We start from the raw sequence: 15,967 nt of genomic DNA, 5'->3' as shown, positions 1-15,967 counted from the left end.
AAAGTATGTGTCAATCATCCAATATCAAAGTGTAAAACAGTCATACAATACGTGTCACACTCCTATTAGTTGTAATGTATACACTAAAACTAAAATCTCTCTCTAATTAATTGATAAAGTGACCAGGAGCATATGCTGATACAAAAACTATTCTCTAAGTTAAATATGCAGAAAGTTAATGTTTGACTATTATTAAATTGTCTCCTAACTTATATATGCAAAAATAATTACTAATAAAAATGATTGATTATCATTGTTGGCAGGATAATTATACCAATGGTCACTTAATATATTTCTTTTGTTTCATTACAGTCATTCAACTTTAAATTTGGTAGTAGATCGGTTATTTATCTAAAATTTCACTAAAGTTAGGCTTTGATAATAAATATTAGCCGTTCTTTTTTTTTTTTTTTTATTCTTTTTTATTTGTTGTTATAAGAATGTTTTCCTTTTTCAACTTAATTAATTCAGATTAATTAATTAATAAATTATTTTTATTAAGATATTATTTTTAAAATAAAAAATATAATTCTAATAATAATAAACAAAAAAGAAAGAAAGTGAAAAACAAAAAAAGAAGAGTGTCCAACCACCAAATTAGTAATATTTTTGTACTTATTTGTGTTCAAGTTTTTATTTCCTTTCTGTTTCTTACATGTCCACATATTTATTTAAGAAAGTGGAATTAGTAATATTTTTGTACTTATTTGTGTTCAAGTTTTTATTTCCTTTCTGTTTCTTACATGTCCACATATTTATTTAAGAAAGTGGAATCAGTTACTATTTGGTGCAAGAACTTCAATGTCAAATAAGTGCCTAACTTTCAAGATTTTATAGCTTCAGAATTAGGAGTTTCATATAGCATTAGATATTTTATTTTGTAGGTTTATGGGATTTTTAGAGATCTCTTTCTTTTTTTCCCCATGATAGACCACCAGATTTTAGATAAATGACTAATTTTGTATCCAATTTAAAGTTAAATGACTGAAAATAAATATAAAAAAAAAAGTTTTGTGATCAAAATATAACTTAGTTAAATGACCACTGATTAACCGGTGAGGCTAAATAGTAGGATAGTGCAAGAGCTATAGAGCAAGTATAGACTTGCAACTATTAAGTTAGAAATGCCATGGTATATTTATACATGGATTGCAGTGTGCCAAAGACGAACCTTAGTTTCATATAAAATAGTTCAAGGAGTTAATTATAAAGTAGAAGTTTGCCAGTTGATGAGACAGACAAACTGGTATAAGAATTTGATGCAGTTGAAGGGGAAGCAACATCCCATGGAGCATTATAATCGCTTACAAAACAATCTAGTTCTTGATAATCATTTTCACCATTGGTGAAACAAGTTCCTTGCTGTGATGCTCTGATCCTTTCCACTTCTGTCACAACTGTTCTCATTGTAGGTCTTTTTTTCCCATTCAGGTTCAAACATCTTCTTGCTAGCTTTGCAACTGCTAGAATCTCTTCTTTGCCACCTTCTTTCAGAACACGTGCATCGAGGATTTCGAACAAACGGTTTTGCTCCATGGAAAGTAAGAAATACATTGCTAGGCTTCTCTCTTCAACTGCTCTTGCTGAAGATATTGGTTTTTGTCCAGTTAAGAGCTCGACAAGCACTACCCCGAAGCTGTAGACGTCGCTCTTTTCTGTGAATTGGCTTGACTGGAAGTACTCAGGATCCAAGTATCCAAAAGTCCCTTGTACCCTGGTCGTCACATGAGTTTGGTCAACTGCTATTGATTTCGATGTGCCAAAATCTGATACTTTGGCTCTGTATTTATCATCCAAAAGTATGTTTGTAGACTTAATATCTCGATGATATATAGGCACTGAAGCTGCAGAATGCAAATAGGACAGAGCACTTCCAGTTTCAATGGCAATTCGTAAGCGCATTTCCCATGTAATCGGAAACTCCTCACTTGGGTCATGCAAGTGTTGATAGAGTGTTCCGTTAGGAATGAACTCATAAACTAGTAGTGGAACTTCTGTCTCCAAGCAACAACCCAGTAACTTAACAACGTTTCTGTGGTTAATCTGAGACAAAATTACCACTTCGTTTATGAACTGCTCAGTTTTACTTTCATCAGCTATTTTTGACTTCTTGATTGCAACAACTTTCCCGTCAGTTAACATGCCTTTGTAAACGGTGCCTTGCCCTCCTTGACCAAGAATTCTATTCTCATTATAGTGGTCAGTAGCTTTCTCCAGCTCCTTTGCAGTAAACATGTTTGTTTTCTCTATACTACTTTCACTCGAAGATAGCTGTTGCTGCAATAAAAGGCCCCCATTTCTTTTGAAAAATCTCTGCCTAAGCTTCGCATCTTTTCGCCTTTTTTGTACCTTGTATAGCCACCACGTCCCTATCAGTAGGAAGGGTATTCCAAGGCCGGCACTTAAAACTGCATAATATTATAACAAGACATCCTTATATACTCGTAAATACAGAAGACTCTGTTATAGGTTTATATTTTGCTCCATCTTTGGCCTTTTCCATCTGGGCATTTTTGCGCTTTGAGTTTGTCATTCCACAATGTTTAAACAAGAGACAGCAGAGTCAAGTATTCCAGTACTCTTGAGCTTTTGCAATATTGTGACATGTTAAATTCTTGAGCTACTGCACTGGACTACAGGATTGAGTTCTCTTTTCTTAGATGGTTAGCCATGTTGGATAAATGTTTTTAGTTTTAGTATTTATACGATGGCTTTGTAAAGGAACATGAGAATAGGAAAAGGGAAATAATGTAAAATGAAGATTAACTATAAATACATAAAAGCAACTGGAAGAAAATATCCATGTAAAAGGAAAAGGGGAATAGTTACCTATTGCGATCACCGGTCTAAATCGTTCAGTATAGCCGTCCGTTAAGTAGCAATTATTTCCCATAGAAATATAGCCGTCAGGGCAAGAACATTTGTAGCTTCCTGGTGTATTTACACATATCATGCTGCACTTATTCTTTTGTGAGTCCTCACATTCGTTGATATCTGGAAACATGTAAAATTTTGAAAATAAAAAAAGTAAATCCTATTAGATGACACTCTTGCAGAAAGACCCTAAAAACTGTTTTAAGTACATCTGTTCATACCAACACAACAATCTATTGAGATTATCGAAAAATATTTGCTGCAAGCTTCAGTATCTAAGCTCCATAACCAATAAACTTTAGCTCGATGGTCTCCACAGCTTACGAGTTTGAAGCTCAGTCTAATGCATTAAATTTTTTTATTTTATGACTAAAAGTAAAGTTAATTTACCTTGACAAGAAAGATATGGATTTCCTTCGTAGCCCTGATTGCAAGAACATTGATAATTTATACCAACTTTGACCGAACATGAAGCATTACTACCACAGATATCAGTTGAGTTTTCCGCTCCCGGTGAATCAGCGCAAGTTCCATTACTAATACCCCATTCCAACACTGCAGGAACTTGTTTCGCACCTAGCAATGCAGATATATTATCTGATGCATTAGAACTGAACCATTCTCTGTCAACCATAAACGCAACCCTGCACTGCTCATCAGGAACAGGATCGATGCTTCTTAACGATGCATTAATAAACTTAAGATAAGGCGGAATTGAAGTCTGACAGCAATTTATGCCATAGCAACTGCTTTCCGTCACAGTAACATTGCAAATTGATAAACAACCACCAATTACCATATCTTGCCTGTATATCAAGGCAAGATTGTTACATCCTAGTGCAGTGAACCTATTGTTATCTGAAAATGAAAAGGGGCTGCCGGAAAAGCTCAAGTCGGAGACTGGCGGCCGATCCTGACAATTAGAATTGAGCACAGGATTGTTGACACGAACTAGGGTGGATTCTAGTGAAACTCGGAGTAGCTCTAAATTGATGCTAGTTAAGTAAGGTCTGTAAGGAAGAGATGTTTTGTTGCATGTTACTGCAAAACCTGAATCCATGTAGCAACCTTCTCCAATTCCAAAAGGGTATGGAATTGTTACGTTTCCACACCTATCTGAACATCCAGGTTTTGCTACAGAAGCTGCTGCCATGGATGAATTGATTAGCCATGGAAATATGATGATTCGGAACAGGAGCACCAACTGGACAGCCATCACCCTCTCTCTCTCTCTCTCTCTGTGATTCCCCTCACCTGAGGAAAGTGCATTTGATAGAAGAAAAGGTGTAAGATATTATCTCTCTCTCCTACCTTTCGCTATTCTACATTTAATTTTCCTAATTTTGAAAAGAATGAGACAATTTTGAGCCTTAAATTTTCAAAGCACGCCAAAGCTGAAGAAGTGTACGTATCCCTTTCTGGGTTCAAAGCTTTAGCCTATATTTTAATTTATTTTATTAAAATTTTAATTTCTGTTATAAACGAAGGTTGAAAATCTATCTTATTTTGTATCACGTGGAGGCCAAAAGTATACATAAGTATTCATTCATTGTCCATGTCATATTTAACTTTTCGATAAATTATCTTATTGATATCAAAATTTTACTATTTTTATTCAAATGGTATAAATTTTTTAATTTATTTCTTTTCAATATCATATTTATTATTTTTATTTCAATCTATAATAGTTGATGGAGACTCGCCTAAAAGTGAATCACTGTGCGAGTTAAGAACTCGCTAATATTTGACAATTCACCTAGACTACTAACATACTCAATAGGCGAACCATTATTGTACACACCCACAAAACATTACTCCTGAATAACTGAAACTCACGTTCCTCTTAATATTGAAGACTAGACCAGATATGAAAATAACTAACAATTCTCACCCGCTTAAAATATTGATGAAAAACTAATGCTAATACAATTCTCCAAACACTATTCCTTAAATCCTGAAACGAGTTATACTCTTGTTATCTTACATTTTCTGTGACATTAATATCCATTAGAATTTAGGTAATTTTTCGTTGATAAGACAGTGGAAGTTTATCTAAGCATAAACTAATTAACACATCAACAAGAAATGATCGGAATCTGAATAAATACTATTAATTGAAACATAAATAATGAATATGGTACTAAAAAAACAAATTGAAAAATTGGTATTATTTGAATAAAAGTGAAAAAAATTCAATACCAACAAAACAATTTATTCAAAATCAAATATGATGTGGACAGCAAGCGGAATGCTGATATAGAGTTCCACTCTTCGCGTCATAAAAAATTAAATAAATTTTTAATAAGCATCGTCGCCTGTAATAAAAATTAAAATATTAATACCAATTGAGAAGCTATAGTTTTATAAGCAACAGAGCTATTTATCATGTCCTTTTTACCTGTCTTACCATATTTTACCCTTAATTAAAACTATTATTTTTTATTATTGAAATGTACTTGCATCTAAATTAATCCCCCATTAAAAGATAAACCCTCCACAATTTGGAGTTCACATCTAGTTTTAGAATAACGAGTAAATTCACCTATTGTGCCTAATTTTTATAAAAACTAAAAGTAATATTATTATTTTTAATGCATAATTTTCATAACCAATTGTGAGATAGAAGTGACGTGCAAATGTCATTTACGAAAAGTCTGTCCAGCTATAAATTGTAATTAAGGATTTTTTTCTTTCTTTAATTTAATCGTATTACCTGCTAATTAATTTCGCCTAATTCGCCAGTTGGATAAATAATAAGTTGATATCATTTGGAAAGAACATAAATAGCCGGCTTAGACATTGATATAATAGTCATTTTATTTTATTTACCTTATCCAAAATAACAAATTATGCCGGCCTAGACATTGATATAATAAATATTCTGAAAGTCTTGAACAGACATAATCTTGCGAAAATCGTTAAATGATTTTTCAATCCTGAGGTTATATAATTTGATTTTCATATTTGTTAAATTATTACTTTTGGGCATATAATAATTTAGATAATATTCATAAGAACTTATTTATTTTGAAATAACAATTAACAGTATGATTAATTATTGGAGCACCAATAGTTTTATAGGTGAGGGTAAAGTAAGCTCAATTTACATGTAAAATTTTAATATCAAATATACAATTTAAATGGGAAATAATTACAAGGATAATTGAACTAAGTTTTTTAAAAGTGGGGCTAAAATATGTAAAATATTTAATATCAGAATTTTTATAAAGAAAATTGAACTTTTAATCCTCTAACCGAACCAAACAGGCCCCAAATATTTTCGCAACTTGAGGCCCAGATAGCAAGCGGAAGGTGAGAAGCGGCCATTATCAGTGATTGACCCAACCCACAACACCGCTTCTTCTTCTTCTGAAAAAACCATCAAATCCAAAAATCAAAGAAATGTGCATTTTACCAGAATCAGATATAATTATAAATATTAAATAAAATTATAAATATTATTTGTTGATCAGAGTCAGATCTGTCGTTGATCCCCAATTGGCGCCTTTGAATTGTTAATAGAGTTTAAAGCGAACAAGCTCAAATCGAATCAACTGCACACCCGCGAAGCAAAAGCATAAGAGAGATAGGAGAATAGGGAGCAGAGATCCGAATTCGAGAAAAGAAAATGGAGGCTCCGCCAGGAGGATCCGACAGGGAGAAATCGAACCCGAGCTCTTCTCCAATTCCTGTCGTCTCCAATTTCTGGAAAGGTAAATCGCTCAATGCCACTTCAATTAAGGTTATTTTGTTTTACTTTTAAATTCCAGTTTCAGTTAGTAGCTTGTCACTTGTATATTAATTATTGAATTCTGATCAATATATTTTAGCAATAGTTATGTAGTGCTATATAGTGGTTATTGGAGTGATAAATGCTATCGAGTTTAATATGGTGTTAAGATTTGTGCAAATATATGGAAGCTTGTTGCATACATTTGTTAAATAATAGAGTATCATTTATTTTTGAAAGAACTAATAAAATGTGGAGATGACCTAATTAAACTAGCGATACAATCGGTAGAATGTGATAGACTTTTGTTCTTGTAAGTATGTGTTTTGAGAGTCTCAATGTACTGCAGTTCAATTAAATTCGATTTACTCAATTCTCGTGTTGAGAAAGTTCGTAACTGTAAGAAAGGAAAAATGGCATTGCGAAGGAAATGAAATGTTCCAAAAATGATCTTCCAAGAATTCTATATAATTGAGCTCTTGCACATGATTTGCTCCAAACAATGCCCAAAAGAAAGTGCTACTGTGCTGTAGATTTCAATCTGTTTATTAGGTTGTTGCCAAATATTTTTTTACTTCTATTTTTCCTGTTCTCTTTTTTTTTTTTTAATTTTTACATGGCATTGTTGATCATAAGCTCCTTTCATATGGGAAAAAGCTGCATTCTATTAGATATTATGGTAGTTAAAATCTCTCCTTTTTTATTAATATTATTTAATTTTTGCCTCATAAACAAAGTAGTTGATTGAATTGGATTTTAACCACTTCTCTTCTCTTTTTTGTGCAGAATTTGATTTGGAGAAGGAGAAAATTGTGTTGGATGAACAAGGACTGAGGATAGCTGAAAACCAGGAAAATAGCCTGAAGAACCGACGGAAGCTTGCGGAGAGCACTAGAGGTATCATTACCAATTATATAGTAATAATTCTAAAAATCTATTAAGAAGCCAAAAAACAAGCAGGGGAACAGGGATAATTGCCTTTCCAAAATATGAATTTATCTTTTGTTATTTTTATTATTATTATTATTATTATTATTATTATTATTATTATTATTTATTTATTTATTTATTTATTTGGAAAGGCACAAATGGGACTGCTTGCCATCAATTGTACACATTCTTTAGTTTCAGCTTAGAGCTTATCTTTTATGTTTCTTACGAACAGATTTCAAAAAGGCTTCACCAGAGGAAAAGTTGAGTTTGTTTAATTCATTATTGAAGGGCTACCAAGAAGAAGTTGATAATCTTACCAAGAGAGCAAAATTTGGAGAAAATGCTTTCCTGAATATATATCAGAAGCTTTACGAGGCTCCGGATCCGTATCCAGCTCTAGCTTCAATTGCTGTAAGTACAGCCAATTCCATTGTGATGTTTTATTGGATTGGATTTCCCTTAGCAGTTGAACACAAAAAGACAGGAAAATAGAAAGTGGCAAAATCTTGATTCTCGAGCTGTATACTTTCTTTTATTTTAACATTTTTTATAAATGGGCTTTTTTCTTTTCACGACATCAAGTGACATTTAATGTAATGAATAAACTGGTGGCTGACGCTCAATAAAGGATCTTGAATGTTTATTTTCTTAATATGCACCAATTGGATGGTTTTGGCATTTACTTGATTGCCCAATGCCTGTTTATGGATGATACGAAAAGATTAACATTAACTGTTCCTTGTGTTGCATGCGGATGGCTTCTTGGATCTGGCATGTTTTTGTCTGTCTGTGTGTGCAAACTGCAAGTCCATCTATTATATTTTATCCAATAATGTATTCCACTTCAGTACTCTGGTTGCAACATGCTAGATTGTTGCAGATTTCTCCTTGAAGTTGTGTTTACAATTAATCGATATACAGAGCATAAACAATTTTCCTTTGTGACAAGTAAAGCCACTATTTAACTTAATCCTGTTTCTTCTAAGTAAATTAAATCTTAGATTTTCAATTCTCTTACTTTTCTGTAAAGCATCAGCACTGATCTATTCTTCTACACATGCTTCTCTTCTATGCAGGATCAAGATCTGAAATTGTCTGAACTAGAATCTGAGAACAGGAAGATGAAAGTTGAGCTTGAGGAGTTCAGGACAGAAGCTACTCATTTAAAGAATCAGCAGGCGACAATAAGAAGACTTGAAGACCGTAATCGTCAGTTAGAGCAACAGGTAAGCAGTGGGCTTTATAGTGTTCACGTGTCATCAAAATTTATAGCTATGTGATAACTGTAAGGATCATAGTTGCATGGGCTTGTCTAGATTTAGGAATTTGAAACTGCACTGTGGCAGGGCTGCAATGTTATGATATTTGGTTAAATAATCAAAACACATCAGCTGGTTATTTTTCCAGGTTGAAGGAAGGGGAGCTAGGTCCATATTGGGCTCTTTTCTGTAGAAGCTTTTGTCTTATCCATTTGAATAGTTCAGTTATTGTGCAAGATGTAATGCTTAGAGTTTAAGGCTTTAATGTTTGTTGCTGTGGTTAACAGTCGATAACTGCATGATGAATATTTGTAGCTGAAATTGGTTGAATACGCTCTTTGGGTTTTAATGTGATTGCAACAATAGATGTGAGCTGCTTCGATTAAAGTTTTCGTTCGTTTTAAAATTATAATTAATGGTACTTGTCTGCTTTATAATATATTTATCAGATGGAGGAAAAAGTGAAGGAAATCGTGGAGATGAAGCAGCGTAGTTTGGCTGAAGAGAACCAGAAAACACTAGAAGTTTTGAAAGAAAGGTATTTATTGTATGGTCTGATGTCTTTCCAGGAAAATTTGGGCTACGCTAATAGGTTCTCATTTTTCATTGATGCCTGCTATGGAAGTCCTGAATCTAACTTCTTTTCTTTTTTGTCAGAGAGCAATCTTTGCAGGATCAATTACGACAAGCAAAAGAAAGTGTTTCCAATATGCAGAAATTGCATGAACTTGCACAAAGTCAGTTGTTCGAAGTTCATGCGCAATCAGGTAATATGCTAATTCTTGGCCTCTATACTGTGGCCTCAATTTATCACAGTTATAGTATTGTTATCATAAGAAACTATAATGGAGCTTCTACCTTTCATTTTTAAGATCAAGTCCTCTAGCACGTCATCTGAACTCTATGAATTTACTTCCAATTTTCTCATACTTTTCTTCCATCATTTTTTTTTTAAAAAAAAAAAGAGGAAGAAAGGGCAGCAAAGCAGTCGGAGGTCAATCTTCTGATGGATGAAGTGGAAAGGGCTCAAACACGACTTCTTAGCCTTGAGAGAGAGAAGGTCGGTTTTACACTTGTTATTCCAATTATTGATTTGATATTTCTTTTTAAATACCCTACTTGTTCATGATCTGTATTGCTATCTTGTCTAAACAGATTTCTTTTTGTCTAAATAAATACTCGGGGGATGCTTAATTAAGTCCGTATTTTGTTCTTTGTTTTAGCATTTGGCTCATATCTTTTTAATGCTCCAAAGTTTAACTGAACATCTGCAGGGTGTCCTTCGTTCTCAACTTCAATCAGCAAATGAAGAAACTGGAAATAAGAAAAGGTGAGTATCGCATCAGTATTGCCTATATTTCTGTTAACATGCTATTTCAATTAAATTTCTGGCTCAATATGCGTATCAATGACCTTCATTTTTCTGTCAATGATGAATGCGTGCATCTTTCTTTCCTTTGCACTAAGGCAGTATTATAATTGCTATGGTTACAGCGATAGTCTGGATTCAAATAATGTGCTTGAGAATACTTTGAGTGCCAAAGAAAAGATTATTTCCGAACTTAACATGGAGCTCCACAATATTGAAACCGCCTTGACTAATGAGCGGGAACAGCACATTAATGAAATCAAGAAGTTGAACATGGTACTCAATGAGAAGGTATGATACTTCGTTGTTGTAGTTCTTCTAAGTCCTTGCAACTTATGCACATTGATGAGCTTGAAACAAGTAAGCTTGTTTTCCATTTAGATTGAATTCCATATCCCTCACTTTATGATGCTCAAAAGAATGATATATAATAGTTTTTTATTGGTGCCAGATTATTAAATAGTGGTAGTTTTTAGCTTTTGGTTTTTGCATGGCTTTCAATTGTCAAATTGGATTCAGAATTTAATTTTTTTGACATTAAAGTTTCGTTATTGGTCAGTCAGCATTTACTTTGAGGTCTAGTTCTACTCAAGTTATGTCAGCCCAATTGTCAATAAGTGATGAAAACTTGCAAATTTTTCAGAAAGGTTAAGTGGATTATAACTGTATATAACTCGAGGTTAATGGAAAATGAACAGCAAATAGAAATCTTTGGTTTCATTCATTTTATGCAGATAGATGACCAGCAATTTTTACTAGAATGACCAACATTTTAATTTCCATACACTTTTTCCTTTTATTGCTAATTGCTTCTATTTTGCATATAGGAACTTTCTATTGAGGAGATGAAGAAGGAGCTTCAAGCAAGGCCGACTGCAAAATTAGTTGATGACTTGCGTAAAAAAGTAAAAATTCTGCAGGTATTGTCATCTTTCTGCTTTCTTATGCTTTTTAGTTGCTTAATTTTGTTCCATCCTTGAAACTTTGAAATGTTTATTAATTGTTTTCATAAGTTCATTTGGCCTGTAGGTTGTTTCTGATAAGAAGCATTAGAGCTTATGAATGTTTGTTTATATTCTTGTGTTACAAAGAATTCCTGTTGCTAATTTTGTTTCAGACTTGTGAATTTAATTGAAATTTTGAAATGTTCAATTAAGTTATTTTAGAAGTTCAGCTGGTCGGTAGGTTACTTATTGTTCTCCAAGTTTAATTAGAAAAATGAATCAAGAAAAACAAAAAGGTAAGAGAGCAACAGTATGTGTCCTCTGTCCTTTAGGCTGCCAGTTTTTGGATGAGTTCCTTTGCAGCCGGGATAGACCTGTTTACGTGGTAGAATCATTGTTTTCTTTAACCTCAATATCTCAGTACTTTCATGCTTTATTGTTTTACTCTTCATCATGTTTTTATACATTTGTTAATTGTTTCTCTGTTACATCTACAGGCAGTGGGCTATAATTCAATTGAGGCTGAAGATTGGGAAGCAGCTACCAGTGGGGAAGAGATGAGCAAAATGGAGTCTCTTCTTCTTGATAAGAATCGGAAAATGGAACATGAACTCACACACTTGAAGGTATACAGGAGTCTTTGCATTATATTAGTCCTTTTAGCTTTGTCTTGAGGACGTCCCTTTTTTAATCATTTTTAGTTTTCTTTTTCTCATAGCCACATTTATATTCATGTCAAAGTCGTTATGGAGGAAATCAATATCTATTAATGCTATTTTTATTATAGTTTGCCAGTCAGATTTGAATGTTGAATGTTGTTTGTCCTGGCCCCAGCATTGCCACCTAAGCCAACACTTTAGGGCTTATTTTGGGACTATTTAGAAGGCATTAAAGCTTGATGCTCCTTAATGTGATTGGTTCTTGAGCTTGTTTTAATTTTAAAGTTTCTGCTGTTTTTCAGGTTAAACTTTCTGAGAAAGAGTCTACGCTGGAAACAGCTGAAAGCAAGATAGTAGAGCTTAGTGCAAAAGTTAATGAACAACAAAAGTTAATACAGAAGTTGGAAGATGATATATTGAAGGTTTTAATCAAATACTTTTGAATATTTTTAAGATACAATTTTAGTAGCTTCATCGTTATGCTCGCTTCATGTTATCTGCTGATTTCTGGAGGTTAGTGGATTTTCTTGCCTGGTTACTCTGTGGTAAAATGTCCATATGTGGGCCATAATCTAGTTCCTAAACTTACAATCATTCTAGTTGGACATAATACTATTTTCAATGGAGTTAATGCCCATAAAATATAAGCATTAAACATTCTGCAGAGAGACAGTGAACCAACAATTAAATTTTAAAATCCCATTTCAAATTGCATCTTTGAGTTGTATGTATCGATCTGATGGTTGATACTTGTTACATTGTCTTAGAACAACCATGGAGTTCTCTTTGGATTTGAATCTGTGATTTTTTTCTTCACCACCAAGCCCCCACCGCCCGCCAAAATCTAACTGTAAATATCTTTCTCCTCCTAATACAGGGTTATAGTTCTAAAGATCAAAAAGGTGGTCTTTTTGATGATTGGGATCTTTCAGAGGCTGGGCGCGTGGAGTTATCTGAGGTACCTGTCTCTTTCTAGAATCCCTTTTTCTTAGAAGTATATGTTTTATGATGAATATGCAGAGTCTGCAGTTGCTTATCATGGGACATATTATTATCGCAATAATGAAATGTGTAAATGATAGTCTATTGCCATTGTCATTTTGCTTTACTTAATATTGATGCCTGCCAGTCCTACCAATATTTGTTTAAATTCATATTCGAGGTACAAATTAGATGGTATAAATTTTCCCAAAGGGAAAAAGGAATTGGTCAATGAAAGGTCCAGCTTTCAAGAAAAGCATCAATTGTGGCTGCGTGCCGAATTTTTTTATCAATGGCATGATCTTCCTGTTTAGGTGGATGGATTATATAAAGAGGCTTTATGGAGTGTCCTTTAGCGTATTGACTGTTACTAGTGATGTGCTCTTTTTCCTTATAACCTCACATTACTATGATTATCCTTTTTGCAAATATCTAGCAGCATCCTTCGCCACCTACAGAAAGAGGATTAGGAGGTCTTTGACTTTTCAAAGTGTAAGGAACTCATTTTCATTGGAGTTCTGTGTGATCCTTTTGTTTTTTAAACTTTGGTGATAGTCTGTTTCTTAGAAGTTTCTTAAATATATATATAATCCTGAAGTACTTGGGAGCATCATCTTTGGTTCCCCTCTTGTTGAATGTTTTTCCTAACTTAGTTTGGAAAAAGAAAATCTATGTGCATTCTTTATTTTATTATAATTCCAATATTTTTGTGTATGTATCTGGTCTGTGGTTTTGATCTTTCCATGAGTGGAATAAATTCGTGTCTTCACCTTTTTCCACGCACTGCCTTTTCTTATGCAGAACGCAGACCAGAAACATGTGTCTTCGGATCAAGACCAGAGCTCAATGCTAAAGGTTATCTGCAACCAGCGAGATCGATTCAGGAAACGCTTGCGAGAGACAGAAGAAGTAAGCTATGCAGTTTTCTTTTTGTATAAATACCTTTCTTTTTCATTTTAGTTTCCATTTTAAAAATTGCAAATAAATGTATTTGTATGGCTAGAAGATTTTAAATCAATGAGACTTATGGAAACTTCTTTAAAAAAATTTAGGAGGTAAGGCAGTTAAAGGAGAAGATAGGGTTACTGACAGCAGAACTAGAGAAGTCAAAAGCTGATAATGTCAAACTATATGGAAAGATACGTTATGTCCAGGATTACAATCTTGAGAAAGTCGTTTCCAGAGGATCAAAGAAGGTACCTTTCTGCTTTCCCATACTTCATATTTATATTAGATGAAGCGTTCTAAAGTTCATGGTTTTTTGGTTGTTTGATCATTACCAGCAAGCAGAGGACCTGGAAAGTGGCTTTTCCTCAGATGTCGAGTCCAAGTACAAGAAGATATATGAAGATGATATAAATCCATTTGCAGCCTTTTCCAAGAAGGTAGCTATTCTTGTGCTCCTGTAGTGAACTTGTTAATGGTTCACTAATGAGGTACTTGCATAGTTTACCATTTATGATTTCTTAAGGCCCATCAAGACTCAATATTCTTTGTTAATGTTTCTCTTGCCCTCTTTCCTGTCTAAATCTTTTATGGGTAGAATAGGATACCATGTACTTGCATGTGCTTTGTTTAATTTGTTAGAAGAAACTGCTGTCCTTGTGTAAGGAATACCCATTTAGGTTTTTCCCCTCTTCTTTTCGCCCCTCTAAAGACGCTAATAATTTCATCTACAAGCATAATGAATGAAACCAAACAAATATGTTATCACTTTGTCCAAGTATTCTAATTGAATACCTCCGTCTTCTTGTATGAAGTTGATTTTTTTTGCACTAAAAATGGGAATTAATTTTGTTACATAAATTGATCACAGAGAATGCACCCTGTTTTGTGTGAATAAGGATTATCATCTCATAAAATCCACTATATATACCTATATTGAACTTTTCGAGGCAGCATGAGTCATTTAGTATCATACTGGATATATTATCTTTGTATTGTTTGTTATACACACTTTTCATGAACATAACTGAACTCTTTTGCTTCTTTTTAGGAAAGAGATCAAAGATACAAGGAATTGGGATTGAGGGATAGAATCACCCTTAGCAGTGGACGTTTTCTTCTCGGCAACAAGTATGGTTCCTTCTCAATCCTAGTGTTGTTTTTTTTTTAAATTTAATTTCCTTATACATGGTGAAATGATTTAAATTTTAAACCACACATCACTTAAGTAATCTTTATATTTGATGCTTTCTGAGCATCATGAGCTGTATAATGGTTATTTCTGTGTAACCTACAATACATGATTTACCACTTCTTTGTTCTTGTACTTTTCCTTTTCTTAGACCCTTGTTTCTCTCAACCTTCCATTTACATGTTTTCCTGTTCTTTTCATAGTTGCTTTAACTTGTCTATTGTGCATATGTTGCATCTTGTCCTGTTATTGCGTTGGCATATTTTTCTGGAGTATCTTTTTATCTCTTCAGCTTCTGCTCATCCTTATCGTAGTCTATGTGGATAATTTTCAATGCACCATGTTCATTGATTGTCAAATGCAAGTCAATACTGGTCCTTTTCTTCCCTGCTTCATGTAAATTATCTTTTTGTTCCCCGGTTTTCGACATTTCCTTGACCTGAAGTATCCTTTGCTCCAGTCAACTATCTAGCAAGGAGTTTTATCTTGTATTGCATTTTTTGCAGGTACGCTCGTACTTTTGCATTTTTCTACACAATTGGGTTACATATCCTGGTCTTCACCTGTCTCTACAGAATGTCAGCTCTGAGTTACCTTAGGTAATCATTTTTCAATTTTCATCAAATTCTATTTTGCATCTACGTTGTCTCTATATCTGCTGGTGTGGTCTTTAATTAGATTCTGTAACACTTATAATTCCTGTTGCCCTTTTTGCAGTCATGGCGAGGAATCCTATACAGGAGAGAAACAATTGAACCTCCCTCACGCACTCTAGTTTTTCATCTGTAATTGCATAAAATGGCAAATAGTGTTAAAATTATTGAACAGAATGGTTAACAATGTACATACAACAAACAAAAAGAAAATGACAATTTTTATTACTACTTGTCTTGCCAAGTTTGAAGGTGCAATGAAAATGGGAGCATTTTCGTTTCTTATTTGCTTGTGAATTCAATTCTGCTCTGTATTGAATTTGCAACTTTGTGGAGGCAATTAACAAACTTCAGCATCTTAAGAAAATTCCAAGTTTTCTAAACTTCCAAAACTGACATTTTAATTTTGGATTCTGAAGCCCGCTGGA

General features: G+C 33.6%; 2 protein-coding genes across 2 annotated transcripts; one reads left to right on the top strand and one right to left on the bottom strand.

Annotated features, from left to right (window-relative positions):
• Nucleotides 1–1,157: 1,157 nt before the first annotated feature.
• LOC8286731 (wall-associated receptor kinase-like 8) lies at nt 1,158–4,267 on the bottom strand. Its single transcript, XM_015728173.3, has 3 exons — nt 3,265–4,267; nt 2,830–2,994; nt 1,158–2,408 (listed from the first exon to the last, which is right to left on the bottom strand). The coding sequence occupies exons 1-3, from the start codon at nt 4,088–4,090 to the stop codon at nt 1,201–1,203; spliced, it is 2,199 nt and encodes a 732-aa protein (XP_015583659.1). The 5' UTR covers nt 4,091–4,267; the 3' UTR covers nt 1,158–1,200.
• A 1,912-nt stretch (nt 4,268–6,179) lies between these two features.
• Nucleotides 6,180–15,824, top strand: LOC8286730 (protein CASP). Its single transcript, XM_002511918.4, has 19 exons — nt 6,180–6,587; nt 7,391–7,501; nt 7,770–7,948; nt 8,614–8,763; nt 9,246–9,334; nt 9,454–9,563; nt 9,762–9,856; nt 10,071–10,126; nt 10,291–10,456; nt 10,993–11,085; nt 11,607–11,735; nt 12,071–12,190; nt 12,646–12,726; nt 13,551–13,658; nt 13,802–13,945; nt 14,033–14,134; nt 14,746–14,825; nt 15,393–15,485; nt 15,604–15,824. The coding sequence occupies exons 1-19, from the start codon at nt 6,503–6,505 to the stop codon at nt 15,659–15,661; spliced, it is 2,049 nt and encodes a 682-aa protein (XP_002511964.1). The 5' UTR covers nt 6,180–6,502; the 3' UTR covers nt 15,662–15,824.
• Nucleotides 15,825–15,967: the final 143 nt, after the last annotated feature.

This window comes from Ricinus communis, chromosome 1 (assembly GCF_019578655.1).
Source record: "Ricinus communis isolate WT05 ecotype wild-type chromosome 1, ASM1957865v1, whole genome shotgun sequence".
NCBI lineage: Eukaryota > Viridiplantae > Streptophyta > Magnoliopsida > Malpighiales > Euphorbiaceae > Ricinus > Ricinus communis.
The sequence above is the reverse complement of the archived record's forward strand: the minus strand, read 5'-3'. Positions and strand labels throughout refer to the sequence as shown.